Raw genomic sequence first — 22,049 nt, 5'->3', positions numbered from 1 at the left:
TACGTTGTAAAAATAAAACGGCAAACTTTGTTCCGATGATGAGGCTCTTGAAAAATAATTTCGCCGCGTACATTTAAAAATGGCTGCAGTGGGGAGGTGGGCATCGTTATGTAACTATCCTGTCGGCCATCTTTAATTGTAAACTACAACAGAAATACAGTAAAATGAAGATTGCTTTTTTAGCGCTTTGTCTGAAACCAGTGGTGTCAAAAATGTGGCCCGGGGACCATCTTATATCATTTGGCATGGGCCACCAAATTAAAACATAACTTCTTTTTTGCAAACGTAACATTTCTAGTCAATGACAGAGTTAGAAAGAAATCAGTACAAATGACCATACCTTATGTTTCAAGATGGCCGACAGGTAGCGGAATGAGAGGAGGGTCTCCATGCAGGTCTACAATATGTCAGCTTTACTAAATAGGATAACGCTTTTATTTTTCCGGAGTCGCTCGACCTTCAAATAGAAATCTAGCATGATTAATGGCAGACAATAGGTTAACACCCGTGATATATTGCAAGCAATATTATTATTAAGCTGCCCCTCCTGTTGTTGTCGATGTGTGTACAACAGATGACATCACAGGGATGGCGTGTCTTATCTGAAAGCGTGATTATTATTATTTTTTTGGAGGGGCAGTCAAAGCAGTCCATTTACGGCGAGTCACATTTTTGGCCTTTTTTCGAGTTCTTCCCAAGCCCCGCCTACCGTGGGCTAGACGGGCGGCGGCCCGTTGGTGTAGCTCAGCGTGGGGTAGAAGGAGTGAGCCAAGTTGTTGGACTGCACGCAGTAGTCGGCTTCGGACGGGGGCAGCAGGAAAGCCAACAGCACCAGGAGCAAGAGCGCCAACTGCAGGGGCAGCGCCACCCGCAGGACGCGACGTGCCAAGGAAGAGCCGCCCGGCGTGGCTTCAGAAGGGGAGGAAGCGCACCCAGCGCCGCTGCGACACCTGCCATCACAATTATGTCAATGCCATCGTTTCCTCACATTAGCAATGTCGACACTAAATAGCTACATTATTTAATGTACATATACATGACTATTAATGCATTTCAAACTAACTCATTGGCTGGTAGTGACGTCCAATCCATTTGAAGCGCATCAAATGAATTGGATGTCAGCATGGGATAATGTCATTGAAATTCAAGTGGAAGGATGATTGGACACCGCCAGATTGGGCGTCCGTCGTCATTCACTCGCAGTAGCGCTAAAAAAAATGGTGGTGTTTTGCAAGTAAAAGCGGGAATTAAATGAAAGGTCGATTGAAGAAAGTGCTGAAATGAGTGCTGGATGGCAAAGGCGAGCGAGCAGATCCAAAGAAAGAGAGAGAAAGTGGCCTTTTGGGCTGTTCATTGCAGACATTTGAAGGGCGGATTAGAAAGAGAAATCAAGGGGCGTGAAGGAGGAGGGAGGGGAGGTAGTGCGCCCACTAGTGGCTGGCGTGGCGTTCTTGTTAGCTACAAAGAGAAATTTGCGAGCTGGCTAGCTAACGGGGGGTCGGGGGGGAGTGACTGTGTACCTGTGCTGCGGAATGTTCACGGGACCTCCACGCCGTGACACGTTACGTTTGCCCCGCCGCTGTTTGCAATGAACAGATGGGTGGGGTTGTCAGAAGGGGGGGGCGGGGCATGGAAGAATGGGGGCAGAGGAGGTATAAAAGAAAAAATTCAGTCGACCACAGAAATGAAACCAAAACAAGCGCTCGGCCATCTTCTGAAGCCTCTTTTGAAAACGTCGCCGTTTTCCACCTATTTGTGCAGATAATGCATTTGGACCTATTTACAATTCTGGCAAATCTTTTAACTCATGTTTGGGGGCAAGTGAAGCAAAAGATATTGAATGAAAAAAAAGAATAAATCATCTAAAAATGGAATGAATGAGCTAGGAAAGCATAGAAAGAAGTTACTGACCGATCGGCGGCGGCTCGGGGTGCTCCTCCCCGAGGCCGGACTCAGCGAGCCGGATCCGCTGTCCAAATCGTCCGCCGAAGACCAAGACGACAGATCCTGCGGCAAAGGAGGAACGGCGCGTCAGATCAAAACCCAAGAAAAAGACCCCAGCCAAGCCGCCATTTGTTTTCAGTGGCAACTTCCGACTAGCTTAGCACCTGCTGACTCCCACCGAGGTCCAGGACCACGGCCAGCTCCCTCATATCCCGGGTGACCTCCTTGAGGAGCATCTTGAGGCGGTTTCCGATGACGTGGACCTTCTCCTTGGCCTCCAGGCAGTCGCCGCCCTGCGAGTTGACCAGCAACTGCAGCGACATGTCTTGCAGCGTGAACACCTTGCGTTGGGAGTCCAGCAGCTCCTGGCGGATTTGCTGAAGGAGTCACGTCGCCATTATTACACCGTTATTTTGCTTTAATTGGTGATATTTTTGTAGACGGAGATTCCTACCGCCAGCGCCTTGTGTTGCTCCCGCAGGGCGTCGCTGTCTCGGACGGGATCGACGGGGAGCAGCTGGTTGCGCCTGCGGTCGATGTTCTCCAACCACAGCAGGAGGCCGTGACTCATCTCGTGGAAGTCCTGTTATACAGTCAATGACGTCATTAGTTTTTGAACACAGGTGTCAAAGTGGCGGCCCGGGGGCCAAATGTGGCCCGCCGCATCACTTTGTGCGGTCCGAGAAAGTCAATCATGACTTTGTAGTTATCTCATTTTTATTCCCAGATGGAAGAAAAATGTCTATTTGAGCAATGTTTGGAAAGTAGAGAGTGTGAATGGGGCCTACTTGACACTGCATGAGAGCTCCCTGCAAGGAGGACCTCCACTCATCCAAGGAGGCGGCCATTTGATCCCAGCGGTTGTTGACGTCCTTGAGTTTAGCCCGCAGCTCCTCCGACTGCTCCGTGGTCTCCGAGCGCGCCAACTCGGCGCCGCAGAGGTTGACGGACAGTACGGCGCCCTTGCGCTCGTCCCAGGCCCGCTGGAGCTCCTGAAGGGACACCGATTGCGCTTTTAATGAGGATCTCCATCGCCGCTTGGGGGCGCTCTCACCTTCAGCTTCTTGATGCGGAAGCGGAGGGTCTGGACGTCGGCGCCCGGATCCAGCCTCCGCTGGCGCTCCAGCTCGTCGGCCGCCTCCGAGAGCCAGGAGAAGACTTGGTCCAGGTCGGCGGTCAGCTGGCGGCGTCGTTGGCGGTTCTGCTTGCCGCGGAACTCCTCGCTCAGGTCCCGGGCTTGCAGGAGCTCCCAGCGCTCGATCACCCCTGTCGCAAAAATAAAAAATAAAAATTGGTTTCTGAGGACAAACAGAGTATTATGCTACGTAGCTAGCCGCTTTGGCTCACCGGACGCTTGAGACTCTGAGCCGGCGGGATTGGCCAATCCGGAGGCGGCATCCTCTTCCTCTTTGAGCTCGTGGCCCATCTTCCTCACCACGTCGATGTTGCCGCGACACTCGCCCAGGAGTCTCATCTGAGGAAAATTATCATTTTTTTTAAGTCTGTTTCTCACATATTTTGCACAAAATGTGTATTTTTTAAAAAGGTTTTATTATTACAAAGTCATTTTTACAACAAATTTGTGGTACCACTGTATATAAATAATACATTAAAAATAAACGACATAAATGTTTGCTTGTATTGTTAATTTGAGCAAATAAAACAATTTTTTTTTAAATAAAAAGAACCTACGTATCCCATGTAAGAGGTATCCAGATCGACAGCGGCAGCAGCGGGTGGCGTTGGCGAATCCGACATGGCCGCCTCCCCTAAGGAGAAATGGGAACATTTTATTTTGTAGGGTTAGCTAACTTTTTTTTACCAAGACAAAAGTAACTTACTACTCTGAGTTGTCCATTTCAGTGTCTATCAATTTTGAGGTATTTTTTTCAAGTATTTCATTTTCCTCCCCGCCGACACGCACCTGACAGGACGGAGGCGGGTCGCGGCGGGAAGTGGCTTTCGTCGCTCCTCTCCGGCCCGCGACTGAGGTCGTAGTCGTGGTCCCACTCCAGGGGGATGGAGTCCACGCTGGCCGGCGTGTCCCGGCCCGAGCGCTCGGCGGGGCGCGAGCGTCCCGAGGACGGCGGTGGCGAGGAAGGCGGGGCCGAGGAGGGCGAACCGTCACCCCAAGCGGGATGCTCGCCCGACGGCCAGCCACTCCCTTCGTCCGTCTCGCGATCCGATGGCGACGCCTCGCCGTCGGCGTCCTCGGCCAGCTGTGGGGGGACCAAGCGAGTGCGTGAGTGACGTCGGCGGGTGTTTTTTTGGGGGGGTCTGGGCACTCACGGGAAGGCGGACCAGCTTCTTGTAGTATCGTCGGACCCGGCCAAAGACCTCGCGGCGGTAGCGCCGGAGCTCTTCTAGCTCCTCCTCGATGACAGCGGCGTCCAATGGCTCGCTCTTTTCCAGCAACGCTCGACCCCGCCGGAAGATGCTCTCGATCTTGGCGGCCGTCAGCGAGATCTCCTGCTGGAACGACTGCGGCAAAAAGGTCACAAAAGAAACCAACTTCTATGTTTAGCTGGATTTAGGACTTTGGACATGGCAACTATTTCATGTCATTTTTTCAATATGATTTTAGCTCATGACTTTAGTCCAAATATTTAGAAAAATGACCTTGAGTTGTTTAATTTTGGCCTGGATGTCACACTCGGAGAAGTGCTCGATGTTGGTGAGCTGCAGGTCCATCTCGGTCAACCACACCAGAATTCCGTCCCTGGCCGTCTCAAACTCCTCCCTCTGCCCGATAAAGTGCTACAGGAGGAGGGAATAGACATTAGGGCGTGCCAATGTGGGAGACCTTGGCGAGCTCACCTTTAGGCGGCGAATGATGGCCGCCACCCGCTTCTGCAGCTCATCCCAGCGGCGGTTGGCGGCGTGGGCCATCTCCTTCAGGGCGTCGCCGGCGTCCGTGCGGTTCTCTCGGGCCAACCGCCGGTACTGCTTGTTCAGGAGCTCCAGCTGGGTCAGGTTCTCGTGGACTTGCCGCTGGAAGGTCTGCAAAAGCAAAGATAAATGACTATCGTCTCAAGGCAAATTCCAAATGGTGCGTTACCTCAAATTTCTTGAGTTCTTCCTTGGCTTCGGTGTACAAAACCGCCGAGGAATTGGGCAGCGCGGCCGTCTTTTCCGAAGCGGACAGCCACTCGTCCATGTGCCAAAAATCCTCCAGGAATTTCTGCCACAAACGCCACGTCTCCTCGATCCTGCACCGGTCACACGGAAGAGCTAAAATGGCCGCCGGTAGACTGGACACGGACGAGGGCTCGTACTTGAGTCTCCTTTCCACGGAGGAGGCGCAGATGCTCCTCCATCGGCGGTCCAGGCTACGCGTGGCTCGCTGGATGGAGTCGGACTCGGCGTCGGTGGAGCAGGCGTCGCAGTCGTGCAGCAGGACTTGGCACAGGTTGAGGACCGACGCCACGCCGCTGCTGCGCTTCTCGATGTCGCTCTGAAGCTCCTTCGTCAGAAAAATGCAAAAAACAAACAAACAGGTTGGAGGGTTTAGAGCAGAGGATGCCAGACTCGGTCAGGTTGGTTACAATTCCAATTATTGATTTGGCCTGTGGGCCGCCACTTTGACACTCTGACATGCTGGTCACCTGCTGAAGCTGCAGCTTGCGTTGAATATCTTGGAAGTCGCAGGAGTCGTAGGCCACGGGGCGGGAGAGCTCGGCCTCGGCGCCGGCTAGCCAAGTACGCAGTTCACTCATGTTCTTGTCCAGCTGCTGCACGGCCACCAGGGTTTCCCGCAGTTTCTTCTCCCTGCCCGCCAAATAAGTTAGCGGCAAGACCAACCATGACTGCTACCTCTCCTTACCTGGCTCCTATCAAGTCCAACAGGTGGCGCCAGCGCTCGTCCACTTTGCCCAGCTTGTGTTGGATTTCGCCCGCCTTGTTGGGGCGGCTGGCCCGGGCCAGACGCTCCCCGAGTTGCCGGAGTTGAACCTTGTTCTCTTCGGCGACTGAAATCTCCTCCTGATAGTCCTGACCACAAACAGACCATCCATGTTTATTTTTGAAAGAAGGGAATGGAGTCAATAGTCACCTTGCGCAGCCTCTGGATCATCTCCTCGATGCTGACGTCGCCGTTTTGCGAGACTTTGGCCTCGGTGGTGGCCAGCCACTCGCACAGCTCTTTGTACTTGTCCCCGAAGACGCTCCACTCGTTCAACTTTTCAGACACCCGCCGCCCGCGTAGAGACAACTGCGGAGAGAGGAAGCCGCCCGCAAAAGTCAAGCCGACGCTCGCGTTTCCTGTTTGTCGCTCGCATTCTGAGGAAATCCGCTTGGTCGAGAATTCAGAGTTTTTATTATTACATTTGTGAATTCAACAACAGAAAACAACTGGATTGAAGTATATTTATAGTTATGACATTTTTTCCCCCATTCGTTCATAAATTGTTAATAAACAAGCTACTAGTGGTGGTCCTGGCGCACTTACCTGATGACAGATTTGCTCCCAGGTGCGGTGCAGCAGCTCCATTCGCTCCCCCAACACGCACAAGTCCTCGGCGCTGATGTGGCGAGACAGCGACTCTCTCAGGACGCTCAGGTGGGACAAATCGGCGGTCCAGCCTTCCAGGGCGCCCTCCAGGTCCTAAAGGAGAAAATAGCGCATTTAGATCTAGTTTCCCTACCCAAGATGGCCGCCAGATAAGCTCTGGAAGGTCTAATTGTCATTCAGAGGCCGGCGCACCTTGCAACGCATCAGCTGGTCCTGCAGCTCGTCGTGGTGTTCGGGCAGGGGCTGAGCCAGTTGCCGTTTGAAGGCCCGCAGCTTCTCCAGCGACGCCCCGATGCCTTTGTCGCATCTCTCCCAGTCCTGGAAGAGAAACGGGCCAGCTTATTGTTGGCTTCTGGGGGAAAACCCCCATCCATGGCCAGTTTTTGGCTACCTTCAAAATGGCGGCCAGCTCCCTCCTGCTTTCCTCCAGGCAGCCTCCGGCTCTCTTCCATCGCCGCTGGACGTCAGTGAGCTCGGCCCGCAGCGCGGCCTCGGCCGGTCCGTCGGCCGACAGCAAGAGTTGTCTGCCGGCCTCCACCGTCAGGATGTAGCTGCCCTGCTGCCGCTGCACCACTTTCTCCTTCAGCTGCAATGCCAAAAGTGGCCTCCGGTGTCATTTGGGAGCAAAGCTGTAAACGGCCCGACATGGGCGGCCATCTCACCTGGACGGCGTCCAACATGGCGCGGGCTCGCTGCAGAGGGACGGCGGTCCCGGGGCGGAGCCCCTCGGCCTGAGGCTCCACGTCCAAGAGCCACTTGCGCAGCTTGTCCAGCATCTCGCGGTAGCGCCGCCATTGGCGGAGCAGGCCGTCGATGATGCCTCGCCTCTGCTGTGCGCGGCGCACCACGCCCTGCCACTGGTTACTCAGCATTGCCAGCTTCAGGTTAAACTCCTTCCTGCGGGGACGGCCATTTTTTTCAAAGAACAGCTCAGTCTCTCAATTGGGTCCTCCCACTCAGGGCCTACCGACCTGTCGTCCACTTGTCCCTGTTCCAGCATCTTTTGCCCGTCGCTGATGATAGAGTGCAGGATCTGCTGGCGACTGAACATCTCGGCCTGGAACAACTGCAAGACCACCAAAAGATGTGTTAAAGAACGGAGAAGGGTCTCTGCTGGGAAAAAAGCGGCGACCCACCTCGTGGGCTTTCTGTTGCTCCGTCAACGTCTGGTAGTCGCCAGAGATTTCCACCGCCAGGTTGTGCTCCGTCTGGACCAAGAAGTCCATCCAGGTCTCGCACTTCTCCAAGAAGGTTTGCTGCTGAAGCAGGAAGGACTGCAGTTTGCTGTCGGAGACCAAACGCACCGCGTTAGCATCGTTAGCGCACTGGGCGAGCCCCTCAACTTGGTTCTAACCCACCTGAATCTCTCGGTGGTCTGCGCCGAAGCCGCCGTCCAGTTCCGGTTGAGGTTCTGTACGCGTTTGATTTCGCCGTCGTTGAGCGGGAGCCGGTAACCCAGTTCGTTGAGCCGCTCCAATTCCGGCGCCGCCCCGCTGAATTTCATCATCAGCCGCTGCGCCAAGAAACACTTGGCTGTCAATGGGGTCTGAGGGGGCCCCCCTGTTGATGGCAAACCTTGAGATCCCCCATGCGTTGTTGGATGAGGGCGGTCTCAGTGGAGCCGTTGGGATCCGGCGCCCCCAGAGCCTCCTGGGCTTCCGCCACCCAGCCCGCTAAAGCGTCCAGCTGCCGGTTGAAGGTCTCGTAGTCCAGGACGCCGGTCTGGATATCAGATTCAAGGTCGGCCATATGATCGCGGAGAGAGGTCAATTTCCGTACCTGTAGCGTGACGAGTTGCCTGTTGAGCGCCTGCTCGACCGCCGCCAGCCGCTGAGCCAGCGCCAGGTGGTCCGACTGAATGGCGGAGGCGCTGGGCGTGTCCACCTGCTGCTTCAGCTGTTCTCCCAGCTCCCGAAGAACCTGCAGTGAAGCTTCCACCGGGGCCTGGGAACGGAGAACCTCCTGTGGCACCCACGAAAGACATGTTGGCGATGTTTCCCCCAAAAAACAGCAGCAAAAGCGTGGCGGTCCTCACGTCACGTCGGCGAATCCAGCCGCTCACGTGCTCGTCCGCCACGTCCTCGCCGCAGGCCGCCTCCAGCAACCGTTCGGCTTTCTCCTCCTGGAGCAGGACGGCCGCGGAGGTCTGGCGGAGAAGGTACTCGTAACTTTCCCACAATTGCTGGAGAGCCTTGCTGCTCCTCAGACGTTCAGAGATCTCCTCCAGGAGTCCGGACCACCTGAGGAGGACCACAAGCGGTTCTTGAGAAGAAAACACCCCAAAAAATATTTCTGTCTCCAAACCTGGCATTGGCGTCATCCAGGGCACGGCGGAGGGAATCCGACACTGATGGGTGACACTCTTTCGAAAGCTGCTGGGTGACGGCGGCCAATTTCCTCAGACTGCTCTCCTGCTTCTCCAGCTCTTCCCGTAAAGTCTACGCCCACAGACAGACAGCGAGGTGTAACGGGCGCTAGTTGGAGGACGGAAAGCTGGCAGGCCCACCTGAAGGCCTCGCGCCCGTTGCCGGACGGCCTCTAAAGAACCGACGAGGAGACGGAAGCGGGACACGGAATATCTTCCCTCCGTCAGGTAGCCGTTGATCTCCTCCGAGGCCCGTTTGTAAAGGCTCCACTGGTCCGACGCCGACGTAAGGCTGATCTTCAGCTGGACCATCTGCGTGGACGAATCACATTCACTGAGCAATCGGGCCCGGGAATAGAAAGAGAGAGAAAGTTACCATGTGATCCAGGTTGGCCCAGGTGTGGTTGACTCCCTGGAGCGTCTCCATGACGATAGCGCAGGCCTCGTCGGTCTTGTTCTGGACCAGAGCACAACCCTGCTCCTCCACCCGCTCCAGTTCCTTTTCTTTGCTCCTCAGAAGCTCCTCCATTTCCTGGAAGATCCATTTTACCTTTAAACTGGAAACTTTGAGGAGGCCGGAAGACCCACCTGACACTCCTTCAGCGCGTTCTGCACCGTCATCAGGTCCTCCATCCCGTGTTTCCTCTTCAGCCGCTCTTCTTGGCTGGCCATCCAGGACTTGAGGCTCTGAACGCTCCTTTCGTACTCGATCCACATCTGCAGGAGGTTCTCCAGGAACTGGATCTGGAGGAAAACGACGTGTTGGGTTTCGTCCGTTGCGGAAGGAGACTTTGGAGGGAGGCGCTCACCCGCTGGTTGACGCGGCCCTGCAAGATCTGCCAGCGTCTGTTCATGGTGCCCAGACGCTCGGCAAAATCCGTCTTGTCGCTCCGCTTGCCCTCCGCGTCGCGTCCGCTCAGGTGCGGCACCGATTGGTTGATGTAGTCCACTGTCAACTGCTTGCAGCTTAAATCCACCCTGAAGCACTACAAAAAGGTTTAAAAAAACATTGACGACTACTGACGGAGGTCGACAGCATTAAGCTCCGCCCACAAATCCCTCACCTTGTATTTTTGCAAGCAGTCCTGAATCACATGGGATCCCACGGCACTCTTGAGGTTTTCTTCGTCCTCCTCTATAATGTTCTCCATAAGTGAGATCCAGTTGAAGAGCTCCGAGAAGGCGTGATGGGAGGCCAGCTTCTCCATTTGGATCTGGAACCAAACCACATGAGAAAACAACCCGCGGAAAAAAGTGGCCTATGTCCGCTTTACCTGGTGAAGCTTCTCTTGCACCACCGGCATGCGCGTAAAGAGTTCGCTCCAGCGATTGTCGACGCGGGCCAGGTCCGAGCGCAGCGCCACCGTGTCGGCCTTCTTCAACCTCAGGAGCTGGCTTCCCTCGGAGACGGCGGAGGTCTTCAGCTCCGACTTGCTCTCCGCCTCCTTGCAAAACTCCTGCGGAACCGCACTGGTTTAAAAACGCCGGGGGCGGCCATCACCCAGATTCCACCGCCTCACCAGGAAGGCGGAGAGGTGATCTCGGATAGTCTCCAAGTCCTGTGGGACCATAACCGCTTGCGTGTTCCAGAATTCCAGACGTTCCAGAGCGGACTGTAGCCATTGGTCCAGCTCGCCGCACTGCTTTTGATACCTGAGCACAAGGACAACCTTACAATCCGGAAGTTTGAGGAGCGCTAAGTGTCTGCTGACCTGGTCCAGTGCTTGAGGATGGCCTCCAGATGCTGCAGTTCCTTGTTGACCTTGTTGGTGTTGTCCAGCCAGCGTTCCCCGAGGACGGCCAGTTGATTCTCCAGAGCCGGGCAACACACGGACAACAGGAGATGCTTGCCTTCGCCCAGGACCTGCTGCAGTTTGTGTTGGTGCTCCACCAGCTTCCCCTTTAGCCCCTTTGGAGATGTTGGAAGAAGGAGGAGGAGTTCCACATGATTCATTTAAGATACTCAAGAATAACAAGGGTACCTGATAGAGCGTTATCCGTTCCGCTAGCGTTTCTTGGGTCTCCTCCACCAATCCCACCGCGGGGATTCCTTCCTCCGTTTCCTCCAGGTGGGCATCCAGGCTTTGGTAGTCTTGCGCCAAGCGGCGCCACGTCTGACAAACATAATTCCAAAATGTCGGCCGGAGAAGCGGTTGGCGGGCCGGGGTCGCCACGGTCTGACCTCCAAAATGGCCTCCAGCTCCACTCCTTTGGCGTGCGCCTGGCGGAGGACGCTCTGAGCCTGCTTCAGCGTCTCCTCCAGCAGTCGCCTCTCTTCGGGAAGCATCAGGGCGCTGATTTTGCCGTAGTACGTCTCCGTCAAAATGATGTGTGACTCCAGACCTTGGAAAAACTCCTAAAATTGGAGTCACAAATGGCAAAAGTGAGTCATTTTAAAGCAAAGGCTCCAAAGTAATAATAGCAAAGTGAATTAAAAAACAAAAAATATATATATATTTTGACCTTGTGTTTGTCCAGATGAGCGCAGACCTCCTCCGCCGAACCGGCCACGATCCTGCGGTCGGCGGCCATCTTGCCCTTGGCCGTGTCCAGCAGGTCGTTGAGGTCCTGCAGGGCGCGCTCGTACTGCCACTTGAGCGCCTCGTTTTGCTTCAGGCCGCTGCGTCGGGAGCCCACGGTCATGGCCAGCTCCTCGTAAGCGTCCTGAACAAAATCCCCGGTCATCTCACCTCATTTTGTCATTCTTGGTGGTGTGTACGCTAACATTTTCAGCTCCTCCTCCGGCATCCGTACACGGATTGATTGTGGTCTCACCTGAAGCTTGAGTATTTTATCTGTAGAAATGGAGTGGGCTTGCAGCGCGGCTCCACTGCTCTTCACTTCCGCGATCTTCTGCTCGAGGGCCTTCAGGTCGTTTTCCGCCTGGGCGACCACCTGAACGAAAAACCGGATGAACGTGAGGGGAAGTGCGTGGTGGACGGACGGACGGAGGGAGGCGCTACCTGGAGCTGTTCTGAGGCCGGCCTGTCCGCGGCTTGGGCTAGACCTTGAAGGACCTGGCACTTGGTCTCTGATAGAGCTGTCTGGACTTGCTGGACTTCGGTCTGCGTTTGGAACAAAAGTGTTTAAGATCCAGATGTAACCCAGGCTTAAGTAGGGCTCAAAGCTAACCTGATAGGCTGCCAGTTGTTGAGTCCTGGTCCTCAGTCGGTCCTGGCTTTGAGCCAGAGCGGCGCCGGCGGCTCCCAGTCTCTCTTTCAGGCAGTCCAGATTGTCCTCCAGCAAGGGACCTTCCTCCCGCCTTGAGCAGTCGGCCAACAAAGTCCGGCTCTGCGACACTTCCCCCTCAACCCGAACCAAATCGCTCGCCAGCATCTGTGGGCGAATCCGTGAGCCAGCGCCCGGGCGGAGATAGCATTTTGCTCGGGTGGTGAGCGTACCTCCTGCTTTCGCAGCTGAGCCTCCGCATCATCCACCGACGTCGGCCAATCCCACGACGCCGCATTCTCCACCCCGTCCAGCCAAGAGGACGTGGACGACACGGCCGCGTAGAGATGGTGCTCCATCTCGGGCGCTGGCGTGCCATCGCCTGCCTGTGAAGGGAGTCGGTGGAAATTTAGATGACTTGTGGAAATGTTGACCGTTGATTGGACGCCATGTGTCGTCAATGGCAGGTAAAGCATGGACGCCAGGACGAACTAATCAACCATCCGACGATGGTTATTTGGTCAGGTTGTTGATCCAGCAACAAAAAAAAAAAATTCTTGCGGACCGCAAAAAAAATGCGGTGGGCCCGGATTTGGCCCCCAGGCCACAGTTTTGACACCAGTCAAGTCCTGTTACTGGTTATGTATTTTGAGCTAAATTTTGAATGTTTTTTTTTACCTCAGGTTTTTGTAGAGTCTGCCTAAAGTTGTCGTAAAGAGTCTCGAGTGTGGAGGCATCGGCTTGGAGTTGCTCTTTTAAAAGTGGCGCTCCACACGAATAGCCCTGCGAGACACAAAGAAAATGACTAATTCCTGGCTTTTTTGGGGGTCGACGAGGGGTCTTGTGTACCGTATGCTGTTGGTCCTGCTCCAGGTTCTTCTGTAATAGTTGTGTTTTGCTTTGAAGTTCCTGCCGCAGACTCTCCCACCTCTGCCTCATCTCCTGGCGGGCGGCGTCGGCCTCCTTCTGGGCCAGCGCCTGGCTGGAAAAGGGCTCCAACGTTCTGCACCAGGCACAAAAAAAGTCAGACAAACTTCATCCTCATTTTAAACCCTAACCTAGAGGACGGAAGGCTAATTTGTTTACGTGGAAGAGGCGGGAGACGCCTGGCGAATGAGGATCTCCTCCCCGCGGCTGGCCACCGACTGGAGCAACTTCTTCTGCTCGGCGAGCTGCTCCTCCAGTTCCTGGGTGACAAAAAAGTATGTTCTTGAGTCCGTTTGAGCTGTTTAACGACCATGGTTAATGTACCCTTTGACTCTGAAGGGTGTCCCGGTGCTGTTGGGAACGAGCGTTCCGAGCTTCCGCCACCCAGTCCTGGACGCCGGGGCTCTGAGACAGAGACGAGTCGGACTCGCCGTCCTCGGTCTCCAGCGTGGAGTCCTGTGGATTGCATGTCAGGTACATGTCAGATTTTCTGAAAAAATGGGCATGTGTTTAGTGTCAGTTTAGAGTCAGGTCAGTTTTTCCGAAAACAGAGGTGACAGTCCAGGTCCATTTCTGAAAAGGGAGATCAAAATCAAGCAAGGTGACCTGCGAGCGGTTTTGTAGCATCTTCTGCAACTCCAGCAAACCTCCCTTGAGCGCGCGCAGCCGCCCGGCCAGCCGCTCGGCCTCGGGCCACGGCGGCTGCGACAGCTCCGAGAGGGCTCGGACCTTCTCCTCGATGTCCTGCAGCGTGTTTTGCAGCAGCAGGAAGAGAGAGGCCAGCTCGAACATGGTGCCGCCATTGGCGAGACGGGGGCCCCTCCACGAGCAGGGGGGAGGCTTTCCCCTCCGAGCTATTCCGCCGCCGTCCCCCCCGTGGCCATCCGTCAAAAGCACGGCAGACAGAAGAGAAATGTTGGCCGTCCTGGGCCGTTTGTCGGCTCAACGCGAGGCTTTGCGGCGGCGTAATCTTCTTAAGGGAGGCGCTTGTCCCGCTAAGAACTTCTCTGGCCGCTCAGGAGTCCATTTGTAAAGCGACCCAAGAGATCCTACTTTACCATTTGGAGAAGCTTCCTCCTGCGCACTTTCAACTTATTTTCCTGTCTAAATACTAATTAAAGTAGTATCAAAAAACTATAATACAAGCTATTTCACAAGTCTAATATTACAAGAATGGTCATATGATATGAATAAACTCATATGTATTATGATAAGAAAAGTCATAAGATCACATTAGGTGTTAATATGATGGGAAAAAGTCAAAATAATAAAGTTGCAACATTACTTGCAAAAATTGGCTATTATCCCGCCACTCTTGGTCCTCTGAGACGGGGGGAGTGGCTGCCGCCCGCCATTCCGGCTCCTCCGACAGCTGGTTCTCGTCTCGCTGCAGGGCTAGTGTCCCATCCGTGGTGAGTTCCTATGGGGGAACGGCATCAGTCTACACCCGACCCGAGCTCGGCCCGCGGTTCTTTGGGCGTACCTGAGAGAGGCGGGCCTTGGCACGGATGGTGGCCATCCTCTGAACCAGCACGGCCACCGACGATCGCTCGGCGGAGGCGGCCTCGTCTCCGCGGAAGCCGCTCTGGAGCCTCTCCACGTCCTCCTGCACGCTGGCCATCTCTCCCAGCAGGACCTGCCACGAAAAGCAGTTGAACAAAAAGACGAGCTCAGGCCTCGTATTGAAAAAAAGTCCAAAAAAATGACCTGGAAAGCGTCCGGGGCGGCGTCGGCATCAGTGGGTTGGCTCAGCTTGGTTTCCAGGGCTTCCATTTTAGACGAGATGGACTGAAGCGAAGCCTGGTAGCGCTGTTGCTTCTCCAGCGCTTCGTACAGCGTCCTCTGCTTCTCGCTGATCTGCAGGGGGTAGTAGACACGCCGTTGGCGCGCCGGCGGACCAAGAGCGTCGAGCCGGCTGGACTTACCACGTTTTTCAGCGTCTCCCACGAGCGCTGCAGGTCGTCCAGGTCGGCCGCGGACTCCAATGTCGGGTCGTACAGGACTTGGACTGGAGCTCTCTTCAGTCCGGCCTGAACGGACAACACATGCTAGCCTCTGTGTTGCTGTCACAGGGAGACATAATACCTTGTTGCCGTAGGTGGGAGGTGAAGGGGAGCGACACCCGCGGGGGGAGGACACGCCACTGGCATCGCCTTCCTCGCCAGACTCCACGCTGAGCGGTGACATGAGAGCGTGGCATTGAGCCGCCATCACCTGAGTAGAAGCAAACATGGACATTCTATGTTAGAAAAATTCTTTAACCCTGTGGCAAAAATGCAACTTCTATATTTTTCTGTCATTAAAAGAATGAAGTGCCTCAAAATCAACAGAAAGTGAACCAGAAATGCCCTAAAATCAGTAGCCAATTGAGTGAACATTTCCAGGAAGCATTCCTGACTGACCATTCCAGGCATCTCCTCAGGGTCCTCGCGTTGGTTCCCGATTTCCCCGTCTTCACCGATGGTCAGCAGCAGCGCGGCGTGCTTGGCTTTCACTGCCAACATTTTGCACTTGGAGTTGAGGGAGGCGATTTGCTCCTGGTAACTCTTGATCTTTTGGGCCAGCTCCTGAGAAAAGAAACAAGTCACATCAACTGGCGCTAACTAGAAGGACGGCGACAGCTTTACTTCGTGGTGCAGGATCTGCGCTTGGAGCTCCTGGATGTCGCCGGTGGTGACGGGGCGGTCCTGGATGACGCGATGCGCGTCCTCAATCAAGCCCTGCAGCTCCCTGACTTCTTGTTCGTACTGCTCGTACTGGACCACGGCTTCCTGGACGGTTCGAAATCAAGGCAGCCTTTGTCACGGGGAGCCATTTTGAGTGAGTACTATTTAGCTAGCCCGCGGCTACCTGTAAGATGTTGCACTGCTGAATGGCCACGTGTTGCGAGCGGCTGGCCTCCTGCTGCAAACGCAGTGCCGCGTGGCAGACGGCTAATTCGGGCATGGCCTCTTCGGGCACCCGCAGGGCGCTCTGGCACAGCTGCACGGCTTGAACCTGCCGCTTCAAACTTTCCATGTCCGCCATCAACCGCTGTCAGGACCGCAAAAAGAAGAGGTCATGAGGGTGCTTCCTTTCAGGTTCACCGTGCCTACCTGTCTTTGAGTCAGCTGTTCTTTGAGACTCTGGCGAGCCAGCTCGGGCGATGTCAGCGCCGATTGGACCTGCTCCAGAGCGCCGTGTAACGCCTTCACCTCACATTCCAGTGCTTCCAGACTCTGATGACACAGAAAAATAGACATGACTCAATGGGGATGCAAGACATTACAATTAATGCCACGACCAACATGGCTTCTGGATTGGAGTTCACGCATTTGCGCACCTTCTCGGCGTCGTCCAGGCTCTGAAGCCGCGTCTCCAAATTTCGCTGGAGCTCGTCGGCCCTCCGGCTGAGCTCGCAAACCCGTCGGCTCATGGCTTCCGTTTGCAGGACCTCAGAGAGGAGCTCCACCTTCTCCTCCATGGACTCCAGGTCCCCGTGGAGCTCGCTGGAGTCTCGCAGGACGGCCTGAGAGGACGGGAAACGGTGAGAGCCACGTCTAAAACTTTACCAGAGCAGGGCCCCACCTGGTAGTTCCGCATCTGCTCCTGTAAGCGCATAGACGAATCCCAGACCGTGTCTGCCCTCAGGAGGTTCTCGGCTTTCTCGCACCACGTCGCCACCGAGTCCAGGGTCTCGCGGTATTCGTCTAGATAGCAGACGGCCTGCTTGGGGAAGAAGGGGAAAATAAAAATGAATCAATATGGCGCTATGGACATCCAAAACAAAAGAGACCTTTTTGAGCCAGTTGCCGCGGCAGTCGGCCAGGCGGGCCGTGTGACGGTGCATCTCCGACAGCTTCCCCACGGCGTCGCCCAGCTGCTTGGCCTGCAGAGGGTCGCGCCGGCCCAACTCCCGCACGGCCGAGTCCAGCTCGGAGAGGTGGCGACCGCAGCGCTCCAAGTCTTCGGCCAAACTCTGCAAAAAACGGTTTTGTGTGTTCCTCCAATCCTTTCACTTAAGTGGGAAATAATAAAAAAAGTATACCTTGACTTCTTCTTTGGCTTGGTCGACATCTGGAGCTTTATCCTGGAATTTGTCGGAGACGGTTTTAAGTTTCTCAGACACCTGGTGGATTCTGGTCGTCAATCCCTCTCGTATTTCTCTGCTCTTCTGGATGTCTCGCTCTTTGCAAAGAACCTGCAAAGCTCCAAATGAGAAAAACGAGCACTTGGGTAAGGGCCAATGGTGAGCCTTACCTGATCTTCGATGGCCCCCAGAGCTAGCGAGACCTCAGCCAGCTGCATGGAGATTTCGGAGGGCAGAATGGTGTAGAGATCCAGGTACTTGCTCTGTTGTCGCTCGGCCAATTTGTCCACGTTCTGACGGTAGGCCATCACGTCTGCGTGGACCGTCTGCGCACACACCGATCACAAATCATAATTTAAAACCGAAGAGCTTGAAGCTTATTCAACGCGGCCCACCTACCTCCAGTTCCTGAAGCAGAGAATCGATGTCGGGCGAGGGGTTGAAAAGAAGCTCCCTGGTCTCCTGGATCCAGGCTTTCACCACACCGAGCTCTCTCTCCACTTCTTCTCGCTCCCTCAGTTCTTGAGCCGCCTGAGCCCGCTTGGTCCTGGACAGCGTCAGGAGACTAGGCCGGAAGACGGGAGGGAACATTAACTAACCTTCCCCAGACTCACCCCAATGGTGCGACCTCTGGACCGTACCCGTCCAACTGCTCCTGCGCCATCCTGATCTCCTTCAGACCGGGGAGCTCATCCTGTTCTCCGGTGGGCGAGGGCACCTCCACGTCGTGTAGTAGGCTGAGGGCGTACTGGCGCAGGAGGGTCAATGAGGACAGCTCTCTCTCCACGTCCTGGCTTAGGACGTCGTATCGCTCCAGCAGAGAGCGCAGGGTGGCCTCGGACGCCTTCTCCACCGCGCTGTCCGGCACCCGACGCCGGAGCTCGTCTGCCGCCGCGCCCACCTTGCTCATCTTTTGATGCCAGACGATAGAGCGTTAGCGGAGGTTAGCTTCCGAGGCCCTTGGGTCACATGGTGTGCTAGCTAGCGCACCTTCTCCCGGAAAGTTCTCCACTCCTGCGCGGTGTCGGCCAGAATGCGCTCCTGGCCTCGGGCCACACTGCGCAGTCTGCTCCAGCGTTGCCACACGGTGGTCATGGAGCGGCTGATGGTGGCCTTGCTGGCCTCGCTGCCGACTTGCTCCAGCTGACCCGCCTGCTCCTCCAAGCTGCTCAGTTTCTCTTGGAAGCCGTTGACCAGTGACACCAGGCTCTTCAACGTAAAGGTAGTGTCATTAGCAGGCTAATATACGGTACATGTTGATCTACCAGAGCATCTGAGGGCCCACCTGGTGACTGTGCAACTTTTCTTCAGCCTCCTGGCCAGTTGCCGCCTTGGCGGTGGAAAATTGGGTGAGCTTCTTCTCGGCTTGGTTCATGAGCTCGATGACGGTCTGCCGGGCCTCTTGGTACGACTTCCACTGATCCACGCAGCTGAGGACGAATGTGGTTAGGGGAACGAGATTGCCATTCAGACGAGGCGACCAGTGTTACCTTTGCAGAACCTCCTGCTGAACTCGGAGCCGATCCCGAACCTCCAGGCCTCTCTCTCTGGCGGACTCCACGCTGAGCCGCAACTGCCCTTTGGCCACGGGATCCAGCAGGTCCCCCAGTCTGGGCAGGAGGTTCTCCAGCTCCTCCAGGTGAGCCAGGAACTCCTGCTCGGTAGCCACCACGCCATTCTGCTCTCTGAAACACTCCTCGTAGTTCTCCACGTCGACACCGGAGCCGGCCCTCTGCAGGAAACTCACGGCATCTTCCAGCCACTCGCAGGCCGCCTGCATCCTGAAGTGGTACTTCTGGCACAGCAGCAGGGCCTCCTCCAAGGTCACCTTGACGACAAACATCCAATTGAAACCTGATACAGAACAAACTCCAAAACAATTCGAGACCCACCTGTTTGGAACAGAGTTGTTTCTGAACGTCTTCTTGAAGTTGGGCCATTTCTCCAAGTGCGGCATCCAGGTGTTCGGGCACTAGCTCGTTGGCGGCGGCGTACTTGTCCTTCTCCCTGCTACTCAGAGCCGCCACGATCCTCAGCCTGGAGCGGACCTCTTCCTGCATGATTTGCTGCTTCCTGATCTCCTCCTGGACCTGCTCCACCCGCGTATCCACGGTGACGGCGGAGCCCATCTGCTGGCTCGCCTGTCGGAGCCAGGCCAGCGTCCTCTGCACCTCCGTCTCAAAGTCCTTGCTCTGCACGAAGCGGTTCTCGCACTCCTGGATCAGGTCACCCACCGCGTTCTGGAGGGACCGCAGCTCCTCCCGCCACAGGACCACTTGCTCCGCCGAGGCGTCGCGCGGCGTCTGGTCCGAACGCGGGGCGCCCATCTGCTCCGTCAGTCTGGACAGGTGGGAGTCGGCGCTTTGGAGGCTCCCGGCCAGGGCGTGATAGTTCTTCAGCCTCTCCTCGGCCGACTGAGTCTCGGCGTTGACCTTCACCAGCCGTTCCTTGGTGGCCTTCAACTCCGAGTCGACTTGCATGGCCATGGCTTTCTGGTCCTCGAAGGACTCCAAGGTCTCGTCCAGGTGCTCCACTTTCTGTTCCACCAACCTCCTCAGTCCATTGTAGAGTCCGGCGAGGCGGGTCATCCCCTCGGGCCGCCACGGTTGCCCGGTGCTACGGAAGCCTTCCTTCTTCTGGTTGAGCTCACCGACGGCCAGGCCCAGATCGCTCAGGTCTTCTCGGATGGCTTGGTAGAGGCTCCGCAGCCCCAGCACCTCCTCGGTCCTCGTGCCGACGGGCCGGGCACCCAGATGCTCGAAGCGCTCCTCCAGCTCCTCCAGGGCTTTCTGCGTGACATCCAAGAAGGAGGCGTACTCGTTGCGGGCGAAGACGGCCTGCTGGATCTTTTCCTCCTTCTCCTTAGCTAAGGCTAATATGTTGTTGTACTGCTGTGGGAGAGAATTTAGTTTTTCATCCAGGAAGCAGTGATCCACTTCGCTGAGAGTGGGCAAAATCTCCTGGCCCGCCCTTTGCACGAGGAGGAGGAGATTCTCGGACTCGGCCGCCCGCTCCACTATCTGCTGGTACTTGAGCAGCTGCGCCTCCAGCTCGCCGTCACCTACCATCAGATTGATTTCGGGAAAGGTGACGATGTCGGCCTGTTTAATCCACAGGCATATCTTCTCCAGGTCGCTCTTGAAGTACTTCCTGGAGACAAAGACTTTCTCCAGTTCCTGAAGCTTCTGGCCACACCTGTGCAGAGTTTTGTCAAAGATATTTTGCAACTCCTGGAGCTTAGCCAAGATCTCGTTCCTCTCCTCCTCGTTGGCATCCCTCATCAGGTCCCTCCCTTGAGACCACAGGGACGTCAGCTCGCTCTGGTAGGCCTTCAAACTGCTCTGGACATTTCGGCAAGTTCGAACCTGCTTGGCCAGGTCCTCTGGCAGCAGGGCCGCTCGCTCTTCGGCCTGAGCCTTCTTGGCGTTCTGCTGGACCCAGGAAACGGATTGGTCGACGGCCACCAGGAAGTGAGTCTTCTCGGTGAAAGCCTTGCTCAGGTGCTTTCGACGCTGCGCCACGTTGACGGCGAGGGACTCCACCTCGGACCGGGTGTCGGAAATCAGCCGCTGCAGACGCTGCCGCTCGCTGAGGCCCAGGCGGGCCAGGAGCCGGTCCGAGTCGGCCACGGCTTGGGCCAGGAGCAGCTGCTTGGCCTCCAACTCACTGCAGACGCTCAGGTGATCGAAGAGGAAACTCTGCGCCAGCTCGGGAGGAGGGCTCATTTTCATAGCTTCGGACAAGGCGGGCCTCTGCTCCTCGGCCCAATCCCGAGCCTCCCTCAGGCGAGCCTCCACTTGGGCCGTCTCCTCTAGAGTCACGGCGGACTCCTGTATTTTCCTCTCCATGAGATTTTGCATCTGGGACCACCGTTGCTCAAAGTGGCTGATCTGCTCTTTGACCAGTTCCTTGTCGTCCAGGTTCAAGGGCTGGATGACTTTTTGCTTCTGCTCTTTTAGCTCATCTAGCGTACCTTTTTCAGCTTCCCAGTCCAGCGCTAGTTTTCGTAGGGCCTCCAAATGCTGAGAGGAACTTTCCGCGTCGGTTCTGCCACAAAGAGTTATAAAGCATATGTACGCTGAGTGTATGGCAGAGACCCGGGAAGCCCTCCACGACACAGTAGCTAGCAGCCTCGTACCTGGCCAGGTTATCCCACTCTTTGGACGCCCGTTCAAAGAGGTCCTCCACTGCACTGATGCAGCCGTGGTACTCTTTGGACCTTCGCAGACCTTCCAGCCTCTGGGCCTCCAGACTGCTGGCTTTTTGACAAAGGTCCAGCCAGGAATGATTCAGACGCTCTAGCTCCTCCTTCTCTGGAGAGTTTTGTCCCAGAGACAGTCTGTTGACTTTCTCCGTCATGGTGGCCAGAATATTTTCTTTGGACTGGAGCAGCTGGCTGCATTCCTGCCAATGGTAAAGAGGTGACATTGGTTGTAGATTGTTTAAGGTGAACAGAGAGCATTACCTCGGCTTGGGACAACATGTTTTGGGCTATTTTGGTCTCTAACTCGGCAGGTCTTCGAGACAGACTGAGAAGTTGTTGCTCCATATCTTGGAACAGGGTGCTCAGATCTTGTTTCTGCTCCTTGATCTCCCTCCAAGCCTCTGAGAGCTCCTGAGCATTTGCCATGTTTTCTTCAATCTACAAAACAGAGAATCAATAAACCAGAGAGAAAATAACGACTACTAGCCAAAAACAAGTGGGGGTGGGCCAAACTCACAATAATCTTGAGCTTCTGGACCTCGCCGGCCGTGGTTCGAACGGCTTCGTCGGACAGGTCGCAAACCGAACACACCAGATCGAGGTAAGTACTGGCCTGCTCTTGGAGGGCCCTGTAGTGCTTCATCTGGAAACATCAACAAACATCTACCAACTTTCTCCGGACGCCACGACGGACGCATCTTACCTGTTTCAGCGCTTCCTGCAGACCGGACGGCTCCTGGTCGTTGAGCCGGAGCTCCTCCCTCACGGCCGCCAGCCAAGTCTGGCACTGCTGGAAGGTATCCTGGTGGTTGACGTGTTTCTGAAGTTCTCGGTCCAGACTTTGGTGTACCTAAAAAGGGTA

At 55.6% G+C, this 22,049-nt stretch overlaps 3 protein-coding genes across 4 annotated transcripts in view; all 3 read right to left on the bottom strand.

Annotated features, from left to right (window-relative positions):
• Window positions 1-435: 435 nt before the first annotated feature.
• Window positions 436-8,376, bottom strand: LOC144206635 (nesprin-1-like). 2 transcript variants are annotated; one of them, XM_077731700.1, is made up of 27 exons: window positions 8,234-8,376; window positions 8,030-8,176; window positions 7,813-7,967; window positions 7,591-7,738; window positions 7,426-7,520; window positions 7,117-7,351; window positions 6,846-7,040; window positions 6,647-6,772; window positions 6,392-6,547; window positions 5,996-6,154; window positions 5,768-5,934; window positions 5,550-5,712; window positions 5,220-5,407; window positions 5,003-5,153; window positions 4,762-4,944; window positions 4,564-4,701; window positions 4,234-4,425; window positions 3,869-4,163; window positions 3,637-3,713; window positions 3,292-3,418; window positions 2,999-3,210; window positions 2,733-2,936; window positions 2,399-2,527; window positions 2,109-2,321; window positions 1,912-2,007; window positions 1,521-1,579; window positions 436-950 (listed from the first exon to the last, which is right to left on the bottom strand). In XM_077731700.1, exons 2-27 carry the CDS (start codon window positions 8,042-8,044, stop codon window positions 716-718), a joined length of 4,113 nt encoding a protein of 1,370 aa, XP_077587826.1. In that variant the 5' UTR covers window positions 8,045-8,176; window positions 8,234-8,376; the 3' UTR covers window positions 436-715. The 2 variants fall into 2 exon arrangements, with proteins under 2 accessions (XP_077587826.1, XP_077587828.1); XM_077731702.1 differs by lacking the exon at window positions 1,521-1,579 and having other exon boundaries at window positions 756-950.
• LOC144206515 (nesprin-1-like) lies at window positions 8,128-12,346 on the bottom strand. Its single transcript, XM_077731528.1, has 19 exons — window positions 12,221-12,346; window positions 11,952-12,155; window positions 11,783-11,884; window positions 11,595-11,714; window positions 11,283-11,483; window positions 11,002-11,175; window positions 10,802-10,933; window positions 10,532-10,728; window positions 10,340-10,472; window positions 10,094-10,276; window positions 9,884-10,033; window positions 9,629-9,805; window positions 9,408-9,563; window positions 9,196-9,351; window positions 8,961-9,131; window positions 8,759-8,892; window positions 8,517-8,694; window positions 8,253-8,416; window positions 8,128-8,176 (listed from the first exon to the last, which is right to left on the bottom strand). Exons 1-19 carry the CDS (start codon window positions 12,344-12,346, stop codon window positions 8,128-8,130), a joined length of 2,907 nt encoding a protein of 968 aa, XP_077587654.1.
• A 280-nt stretch (window positions 12,347-12,626) lies between these two features.
• Window positions 12,627-22,049, bottom strand: part of syne1b (spectrin repeat containing, nuclear envelope 1b) — a 32,824-nt gene continuing 23,401 nt past the window's right edge. Inside the window, exons 73-100 of the mRNA XM_077731526.1 lie at window positions 21,891-22,037; window positions 21,705-21,830; window positions 21,449-21,625; window positions 21,122-21,387; window positions 18,876-21,030; window positions 18,474-18,811; window positions 18,269-18,413; window positions 17,974-18,192; window positions 17,625-17,893; window positions 17,383-17,548; window positions 17,154-17,309; window positions 16,942-17,094; window positions 16,690-16,872; window positions 16,482-16,622; window positions 16,237-16,422; window positions 16,010-16,132; window positions 15,765-15,947; window positions 15,542-15,685; window positions 15,317-15,481; window positions 15,000-15,128; window positions 14,840-14,944; window positions 14,622-14,771; window positions 14,398-14,550; window positions 14,200-14,334; window positions 13,239-13,370; window positions 13,074-13,174; window positions 12,837-12,990; window positions 12,627-12,770 (exon numbers count right to left, since the gene is read on the bottom strand). Coding sequence (XP_077587652.1) covers window positions 12,627-12,770; window positions 12,837-12,990; window positions 13,074-13,174; window positions 13,239-13,370; window positions 14,200-14,334; window positions 14,398-14,550; window positions 14,622-14,771; window positions 14,840-14,944; window positions 15,000-15,128; window positions 15,317-15,481; window positions 15,542-15,685; window positions 15,765-15,947; window positions 16,010-16,132; window positions 16,237-16,422; window positions 16,482-16,622; window positions 16,690-16,872; window positions 16,942-17,094; window positions 17,154-17,309; window positions 17,383-17,548; window positions 17,625-17,893; window positions 17,974-18,192; window positions 18,269-18,413; window positions 18,474-18,811; window positions 18,876-21,030; window positions 21,122-21,387; window positions 21,449-21,625; window positions 21,705-21,830; window positions 21,891-22,037 — 6,645 coding nt within the window. The remainder of the gene's footprint in view (window positions 12,771-12,836; window positions 12,991-13,073; window positions 13,175-13,238; window positions 13,371-14,199; window positions 14,335-14,397; window positions 14,551-14,621; window positions 14,772-14,839; window positions 14,945-14,999; window positions 15,129-15,316; window positions 15,482-15,541; window positions 15,686-15,764; window positions 15,948-16,009; window positions 16,133-16,236; window positions 16,423-16,481; window positions 16,623-16,689; window positions 16,873-16,941; window positions 17,095-17,153; window positions 17,310-17,382; window positions 17,549-17,624; window positions 17,894-17,973; window positions 18,193-18,268; window positions 18,414-18,473; window positions 18,812-18,875; window positions 21,031-21,121; window positions 21,388-21,448; window positions 21,626-21,704; window positions 21,831-21,890; window positions 22,038-22,049) is intronic.

This window comes from Stigmatopora nigra, chromosome 13, assembly GCF_051989575.1.
Source record: "Stigmatopora nigra isolate UIUO_SnigA chromosome 13, RoL_Snig_1.1, whole genome shotgun sequence".
Classification (NCBI taxonomy): domain Eukaryota; kingdom Metazoa; phylum Chordata; class Actinopteri; order Syngnathiformes; family Syngnathidae; genus Stigmatopora; species Stigmatopora nigra.
This window is presented reverse-complemented; position numbering and strand designations above follow the sequence as displayed.